The 9349-nt window shown below is 39.8% G+C and overlaps 1 protein-coding gene across 1 annotated transcript in view; it reads right to left on the bottom strand.

The window, feature by feature from the left end:
• Positions 1 to 946: 946 nt before the first annotated feature.
• Positions 947 to 9349, bottom strand: part of LOC145399698 (ionotropic receptor 93a-like) — a 68830-nt gene continuing 60427 nt past the window's right edge. The window contains exon 5 of the mRNA XM_080272245.1: positions 947 to 1084. Coding sequence (XP_080128371.1) covers positions 947 to 1084 — 138 coding nt within the window. The remainder of the gene's footprint in view (positions 1085 to 9349) is intronic.

The raw sequence follows: 9349 nt of genomic DNA, 5'->3' as shown, positions 1-9349 counted from the left end.
CATCGTTTCAAGGACAGTGACTGCCTGCTTGCTGCTACCTTTCATCCCCAGTTCAAGCTATCGTGGTTGGCGTGGTTACCTGAGTCTGCCTCCTACGACATAGAGAAAATGAGGAGGAGAATGGAGAAGATGGTGTCATTACTGGAGAGCAAGCTAGAGGATGCGGTGTGCAACATCACTGATGATGATTAGCAGGGTGTCAAGGAAGAGTTTTTCGAACCCCACTATGTAAAAGGGAGGAAGAAAGGAGAGACTGGGATAAAGCTAGTAAAGGAATTTTTGGAGAAACCTGAGAAACATAAAATCAACAAGGACTGCTCTCCTTGCAAGGTTTTCAGAGACTTATCTGTATCTTATAACACGCCAATACCATCCAGTGCTGGTGTGGAACGTCTGTTTCCATTGCGGAAGGACGCGCACAAACCAAAACGGGCGGGACAGTGAGTATCATTTTGAAGTGCTCATTTTCCTCAAGGGCAACACTGGAAAAGAAAACTGGAGGGCACTGTGTAATTATTAATCAGATTATTCTGCATGTAATGACACGATGTAGTCATAAAATTGTGTTTATTTTGATAAACACTAAACTAGGTGTATAAGAATGTGAATTATAGTGGCTGGTTAAAGTTTAGCGATCCATGTATTGAAAGTAAAGAACTGAACGGTCGCAAAACCTTATGCTTTAGTCACCCCATTGTTAATGTGACTGTGACAGTTGTCTGACATCTTTCATCTCTCTTCAGGTCCGGCTTTGCTGACAAGACTGGTCTGTGGGTCCTCAGTGTGGTAAAAAAAAAAAAAAAAAATCAATACTGAGCAAGTTTGCTTTATGCAAATTCATGTACCGAGTACCAAATACCGAGTCGGTACTCGGTACTTCTTTCTTTTTTGTGTGTGTGTACCGGTACCGGTACCGGTGCCCACCTCTGCCTGTAGTTGAATTTAATTAGACGTCCAGAGACACAGGGATGGGATTTCCCGAGGAGTCTATTAGTGCTTTTACTCTTTCTACCTGCGCAGCATTCTGGACCTTGAGAAGGCGAGAGCCATTTGGTCTTACAGAGACTATCACATTGGCACCTTCCTGTCACAGCAGGGAGGGATGAGCCTTTTTATGTAAATGAAATTAACTATTGCATTTAACCATATTTGAGGACTTTTCTTCCTTTTTCATACATTGAGTAAGTGGGGGAGACAGTCTTGAATTTGCACTCCTGCATCCGACACTAATCCTGCTGCTACTCGATCTTCTGGGGCCTACTCTCTTTTCATAGTTTGAAGAGATATGTTTAGTTCGTCTGGTGTTGCCTCTGGTATTTCGCTTGTGTCAGCTGAACAGTTAGCTATTGCTGGTATTGTCCTTGGTGCAAACAGTTCTTTGTAAAAATTTTCAACTCTCTTCACCAACTTCTCTCTGCATTTAATGACTTCAATGTTTATGTCTTTCAGTTATTATACTCTGTTGCTTTTTTAGTGCCATATTACTTTGTACATGTTTCAGACTTTTTCCTCCTGGCGGTTTCTTTGATCTCATCCATGTTTTTCTTTTTTTATTCTCTCTGCCTTTTGTTAATATCCATATTTAATTCCGCTTTCTATTACATTTTTCAGTGTTTTTACTTTCATCTCCTTTCCTCTATTCATAAGCTCGTGGACCATTTTTTAGTAGTTGTTGATTTTGGTTGTATTAATTTTTCCCACAACCTCCGCTGATTCCTTTACCACTTTAGTATATCATTCACCTCATCAGTGTCACATTCAGGAAAATTTAGATCCTGAAATCTGTTTTTTTTTTTTTTTTCTAAATAAACGGCTACTTTCTTTCCGCTTGATTTTATTGGGCATATCTTTTATTTTTAATCAACTTATTTCTTTCACTTCTGAAGCTCAGTCTGGCTTTGCAACACACCATTCTGTGTTCACTTACTCTATTTTGTTGAAAACTGTGACATTAGTGATCGTGTTATTCATTTCTGCCTTGATGAAGTAGATTTCATCTTTGTTTACCATTTGAACTTTTCCAGGTCCATTTCCTCCCAGTTCTAGTGTGGAAGAATGAGTTCATTATTTTGATGTTATACTTTTCAGCAAAATTTTGCACCACTTACTGTCTGTCATTCTTTTTCTACTCCGAATTTTCATATTGGGCATATCATTTATTTGTAATCAACTTCATTCTTTCACATATGAAACTGAACCTGGCTTTGCAACCCAAAATTCTATGGTCACTTCGTCCATTTACTTTGAGGATAATCGAGACCCTGGTGATCATGTTATTTATGTCTGCCATAATGAAGTCGATTTAATTTTTGGTTTCTCCATCTGAACTTCTCCAGGTCCATTTTCTCCCAATTCTCATGTGGAAGAATGTATCTAGGATTCTCATGCTATTCTTTTCAGCAAAATTTACCACCATTTCACCTCTCATTCATCTCTCCTACTTTGAATTTTCCAATACATGCTTTTCCATTTTTTGATTTGTGAACTTTTGCACTGAAGTTTCCCATGAGTATAGTATATATAGACTTTTCTTCTCTCAGCATATATCTTTAGCACAGTCTAACTACATCCGATGCTACACTGTCAGATTCACTGCAGAATTTAATCCACCGCATGCCAGTGCCGTTTTAAAACGGTCTGACATAATGCTGCGGCCAGTGCCAGTGCCATTTTAAAACAGTCTGAATTAGAAAACTTCATTGTGACCACATTTTTCAAGATTCGCGGGTAAAAGCTGGCTGGCATGTAAAGTAACTGTTCCACTACCATCCCCCAGGCTGTCAAGGCCATACACTCACTCGCTCCTCCCCTCACGCTCGCTCTGACTCACTCTGCCTGTGTGCCTCACCCAGTGCTGTACATAATGAAGGCATTTTGTAAATATTTTCATATAACTGTTAGTTGTAAATACTTTCTTGTAAGTGTAAGGACTATATAGTGAAGTCAAGTTGTAAAGAAAGCATACAATGAATGGATGAGAAATAGGGGCGTGGAAGAAGTTGAGAGGCGGAAGAGAGAGTTATATGTAGAAAGAAAGAGAGAGGTGAAAATATTAGTAAGAGAGAGTAAGAAGAGAGTGGATGAGGAATTTGGAAGGAATTTGAGTGTAAATTGGAGGGACTGTAAGAAAATGTTCTGGAAAGAGGTGAAAAGAGTAAGACTGGGTGGAAGTGAAGATAGCAGGGGAATGAAAGATAAAAATGGTAGATTACTAGTGGAGAAGGGAGAAAAAGTGAGCAGATGAAGAGAACACTTTAAGGAATTGTCGAACATAGAGGATGGAAGTAATGCGAGTATAAGTGGCTGGGGAATGGCTGGGAGAAGGAGGGAGGTGAGAAGACAGGAAGAAATCAGTAGGATAGAAGTTGTGGAAGCAATGAAGAAAGTTAAATCAGGGAAAGCCCCAGGAATTGATGGAGTGTGTGGTGAAATGCTGAAGCATGGGGGAGAGATAGTAGTAGAATGGATGTGGAAGATGTGCAGATTGGCCTGGGAGGAAGAGTGGGAGGTCCCGGAGGATTGGAAGTCAGGTATAATTATTCACTTGTACAAAGGAAATGGGGAAAAAGAAGTGTGTGGTAATCATAGGGGCATTTGTCTTCTTAGAATAATAGGAAAAATGTATGGTAGGATACTTAATGACAGAGTTAGAGAAAGAACCGAGAAATTAGTTGGAGAAGAACAGGGAGGCTTTAGAAAGGGAAGAGGTTGTGTAGATCAGATATTCATTCCTAGATCTTTAGTGGAAGAGTTTCTAGAGAAGGGAAAGAAGTTGTATGCGGCTTTCATGGATTTGGAGAAAGCATATGACAGGGTGGATAGACAAGGATTGTGGAAAGTGTGAAAAATATATGTAGATGGGAAGTTATTGAATCCTGTGTAGAGTATGTACGATGGTGCGAAGGCTGCAGTGCGTGTGATCACACGACGTCTTGGATTGAAACAGGGATGTGTCATGTCTCCATGGCTGTTCAATCTGTACATGGATGGGGTAATAAAAGAGGTACAAAGTAGGGTAGTGGATGTTGGAGTGGCCCTGGTGAGAGAGGATAGTGTTTGGAAACTCCCTGTTCCGTTGTTTGCAGATGATACTGTGTTGTTGAGTGAAGACGAAGGGGACCTGCAAGGCTTGGTGGATGAGTTTGGGAGAGTGTGTAAGAAATGGAATCTAAAGGTGAATGTAGGGAAGAGTAAAGTGATGGTCTTTGTAAGAGGTGAAGTCAGTGAATGTACAGCGAGGTTGGATGGTGAGGAATTTGAAAATGTGAGTATGTTTAACCCCTAATGCGCGGCCAATGGACAGCCGACTCCCCCTCCGGGTGGTTAGGTTCAATCGCGGTCTGAGTACCTGTAGGAAAATATTAGCCAAAAATCAGAGATTAACCCTAGAACATTATACTTGGTATGGCAGATAGTACTTACACTCAGCTTTCTCCAGAGACTGGTGTTGAGCCTTCGTGGACTACCCAAGGACTTGTGGAGACTTGCAAAGTTGGGTAACAAAATCTTCACTTTCACACCTCCATCAACCCGGTTTCCCCTCTACCACAGGCTCATTCTGTCACAGTAAACTTTATACAACAACGTACAGGTAGTGTGGAATCCGTATTTGTTCAATAAACACTGAAAATAAGGCTAAAATCAACGAAGCGTACGGCCAACATGCATCGCAGCAGCGGTCTTCCCGTCACTCAACAAACATTTCCATTTTCACAGCTAAAAACATGTATACTACATTATTTTCAATCATATTACTTCCCAAAAGATCACCACAGCGCGCTTTTTATTCTGCCTTACGCCCGTCACTTTATTCTCGTTCCTGTCGGCCACTCACACTGACTCGGAAGAGCTAGAACTCGGCATAATGTCACTTTGAAAAAAGCCTGCGGTAAACTGACGCTAAACAGGGACAAACTGTGCGAAAAAAAGCTATTATGACAACTGGAAAAACAAGCGTTTCCTATTAGCATAAACTGCTTGTGAGAGGAGAGCGCAGATTTACAGTTCTGAGCAGTCAGAGCGCTGCCATGTATCACAACCAGGCTGGCCGGGCCGTGATGGGTGGGGAGGGGAGAAAAACGTGATACTTGGCAACAACGGAGGTCAGTAGTACAAAGGTAAAGTACGCTAATTGTAGCTAAAGGGTGGTGGTACTGATAGACAATACCAGCTGGAACATCCTTGCCCGCGTTTATTCAAAATTAACTCGAATCGCAAATGCAACGATCCGCCATTATGGCCTTTTTGGCGAGCGTCGCAAACACGACAACCCGCATTTTAGGGGTTAAGTACTTGGGTAGTGTGATGAGTAAGGATGGAGGTTTGGAGGGTGAAGTGCTTGAAAGGGTACAGCAGGGAAGAAAGGTTGCTGGTTCTTTGAAGGCAGTGATAAGAAACAGGGAAGTGAGCATGGAAGTGAAAAAGTTACTACATGACAGTATTGTAATACCAACTCTAAAGTATGGAAGTGAAGCTTGGACGTTGTTGGAAGGACACAAGTCAAGAGTGAGAGCAGTGGAAATGAGTTATTTAAGAGGAGCCTGTGGAGTCACATGGAGAGACAGGCTGACGAATGAGGATATAAAGGAGCGTTGTGGTGTGGCTGTGGATGTGATAGGAAGCGTTATGAGGAACACACTGGGGTGGTTTGGCCATGTGGAGAGGATGGAGGTTGAAAGACTGACGAAGAGAGTGTATGTGAGTAAGGTGGAGGGGGGAAGAGGGAGGGGGAGGCCGAAGATGAGATGGAGGGATGGGGTGGAGAGGTATATGAGAGAGGGGTGTGTGAGTTGGGAGCAGGGCAGTGAAATGGTGGGGGACAGGGCGACTTGGAGGCGATTTGTTTGTGGCCACCCCAAACGGGATTGAGGTATCTGGCAATAGATAGATAGACAGAAGTTGTAAATACCTTTTTGTAAGTGCCAGGACTGTTTGTAATGAAGTCAGGACTCCATATTATAATTACAAATCATAATAAATAGATAGATAAATAGATAGATAGACAGAGCTCCAGGCAAGCCTGGGAAAGGGAAATGATCTTGCAAGTTAACTGAGGAAATGTTGACAATACGCAGGAAGTAGGAAGTCAGGAGATGATATAGGTAGTGTGTCAGCGAGATAGCATATGAACAAAGCCTAGTGACCATACACACACATACTCACACACAGGTTTCTAGAACTTTCCAACCACAGTGTAACACATGTGACACGACCCCTGCTTCACTAGAATTTAGGAAGCAGAGTTCAGAAGGAGACAGGCCATAGAACCGGCGGGTAGTAGGAAGAACGAGCCTAGCAACATGGTCGAGAGAGAGAGAGAGAGAGAGAGAGAGAGAGAGAAGGAGGTAGCTCGAGGTACTCTACTTATACTTCACTCGTGTGTGTGAGACTTTGTTAATATTTCCAAGACAAATAAAAATAGTCCCATACTATTCTTTACCTCTCCTGTCATTGCATGACAAAAGGGAACCAATATTATCTACTTACAAAGCTACTCACGTATAACAACCGCTCGTCCACAACTTTAATATATATATAACTAATCTACAAAACTTCACTACAAGTTTCTACAAAGTTATTGTAACATTTGGTGTCAGCGAAAGTACGGACCTTGTCTTCGAATCAACAGTGAATTTCTACAAAAGCAGGTGACACTATACAATATTAGCTTCAGTTTACAATGATTTCCTACAAAATACAAGCCCACGAGTGTACAATTGATTCTGCATTATCAAGAGTGAAAACAAAAAAATACCTGTCACAACCAACAACTCACAACCAGCTCCTGACAGTTCTCTCCAACCCCCCCTCCGTCTCCACGATCATCACGCTGAGGTAGAAGTGTCACACGACGTTTTGCCAATAGTTTAACAATGTACTGACACAAACAATCTTGCAATTTCTACAACGAACCAACGAACTACAACCATCTATCTACGAGTCGTCTGTATAATCTACACGCACCTACAAGTAGCGACAGTCTTCATCCCACAATGAGTAAAGCAAAAGAGAAAAGGACCGAGAAAACATTGAGAAAGAAAAACAACACAAACAAACGAAGAGTGAGACAGGACTCACAACTCACAACCACCAGACCTCACACTCCTCTCTCTGCGACCTCCACCCAACCTCCATCACTGACGCAGGAGTGAAGAGGTCAAGACAACGAAGCAAATACCAAGTCCATATTCACAACTCATCTTACTCATTCCTCTTCACTCAAGTTACTGATCGTTACTCATTCACTCACCACAGCTACCAGTGTGGGAAGTCGGCGTCACCATACGTGTGCTGAGACGACGCCAAGCCGTGTGTCTGACACCCCACAACACGTCAATTAACCAGTGAAGAACAACGCTATCACCACGTGCAACACCACTCACACCATTTCCACCACGGTAAAAATTAGAGAGTTACATAGTTACTTCATCTATACGATACACAGTGATAGACAACACATTTTGCACAAACATATAAAACCTGCTGTATAATCACAACTTAAATACATATACCTACTTCAATTATCTTCATAATTCAATCATTAAATACTTGCACCAACAATAAATATTCTACACTGTATATATTCATTCATTTATTATAGCATTTATTTACTACCAACGAGTGTTAACATTTATACCTACATAAAATATGTGTTTCATACATACAGCTATACATTATTACATCTACAAAGTGATAAAGAAAAAATACAATCACAGTTACCCAGTGAGCTATTAAGAGAACTGTGTTAAACATTTATTAATTAAAGCTACCTTGTGGAAACAGATAAATTAAGTTACAAGGAAAACCAGAAAAGAAAAAAAAAAATGGGCAACACAAATGACGTTAGCAAGAATGAACATCTTCCACACAGTCATGAAGACAAAGATTTCCGCACAGTGCTGACACATATATTGCCCACGATAGGTACAAGTGAAGATCAAGTCAGTGTATATAGTTAATACTGTATAGAGTGTATATATATTTCTTAAATAAAATAACAAAATATGGGACTATATAATATAATTTTCAGTAATATCTGTGCAGGATAAACTAAACCTTAAAAAAGGGTCCCAAGGGAATTAACCAGCAATTATGCAACCTCGAGCAACACCGAAAAAACGTAGAGAAACGATGAAAAACAAACTATAGAAAATCAATACATACAAAAAAAAAAAAAAAAGAAAGAAAGAAAAAGAAATACAGTAAGATCACATAACAAACAAATGAAAATAAGTGTAAGTGTTGCTACAAATGCCAAAATACCACATAAACTACAAACAAAAAAGCAAATTGTTGTCTCCACAAGCTAGTAGCATGGCACATCATATCATCGACCGCAGCATGATCGGATTCAATGTCAGGACTGGAATTATTACAATTATGTAACTACAAACAATATGTAACAATTATGTAACGACAAACGATTGCATTATTTACACTTGCTTCAATTATGTAACTACAAACAATATGTAACAATCATGTAACGACAAACGATTGCATTATGTTACACTTGCTACAATTATGTAACTACAAACAATATGTAACAATTATGTAACAGTTGCAGTAACAAGATGTAACTTTTATGCAACTTTAACTACAATTATAAGGGCAACACACTTATGTAACAGTTGCATTAACAAAATGTAACTACAATTATAAGTCCAACACAATTATGCTTTACCACAATATTATGTAATATTTCACAATATTACAATTATGTATTACCACAATGTTACTACAATATTATAAGTCATACAATTTTACCACAATTCTGTATTACCAGTATCATCATACAAGTTAGGTGAAATATTAGACATTACTAAAGGGATAACTCAATATGTAATGTAATAACCTAGCAGTATTACCATTGCACAATTATATGCGTATGTCTGTTATACATACACTTCTTACAAAATGTCATACAACAACCACTGCATTTATTCAAATATGTATACAACTTGTTTAAATGTAATATTACTGGATCTGTACAATATTAACATGAATATTATATGTATACAATATTATTATCAATATTATATACTAATTGCTGTCGGAGGACCTTCAGCAGTGCGGCCGAGCAATGTCAGGACTCCATATTATAATTACAAATCATAATAAATAGATAGATAGACAGAGCTCCAGGCAAGCCTGGGAACGGGAAATGATCTTGCAAGTTAACTGAGGAAATGTTGACAATACACAGGAAGTAGCAAGTCAGGGGATGATATAGGTAGTGTGTCAGTGAGATAGCATACGAACAAAGCCTAGTGACCATACACACACATACACACATACTCACACACAGGTTTCTAGAACTTTCCAACCACAGGGTAACACACGTGACACGACC

The sequence above is a fragment of the Coenobita brevimanus genome, chromosome 50, assembly GCF_032717465.1.
Source record: "Coenobita brevimanus isolate Jiangsu-jjx chromosome 50, ASM3271746v2, whole genome shotgun sequence".
NCBI classification, from domain to species: Eukaryota; Metazoa; Arthropoda; class Malacostraca; order Decapoda; family Coenobitidae; genus Coenobita; species Coenobita brevimanus.
Note: the sequence above shows the minus strand (reverse complement) of the source record. Positions and strands in the feature narration are given on the sequence as shown.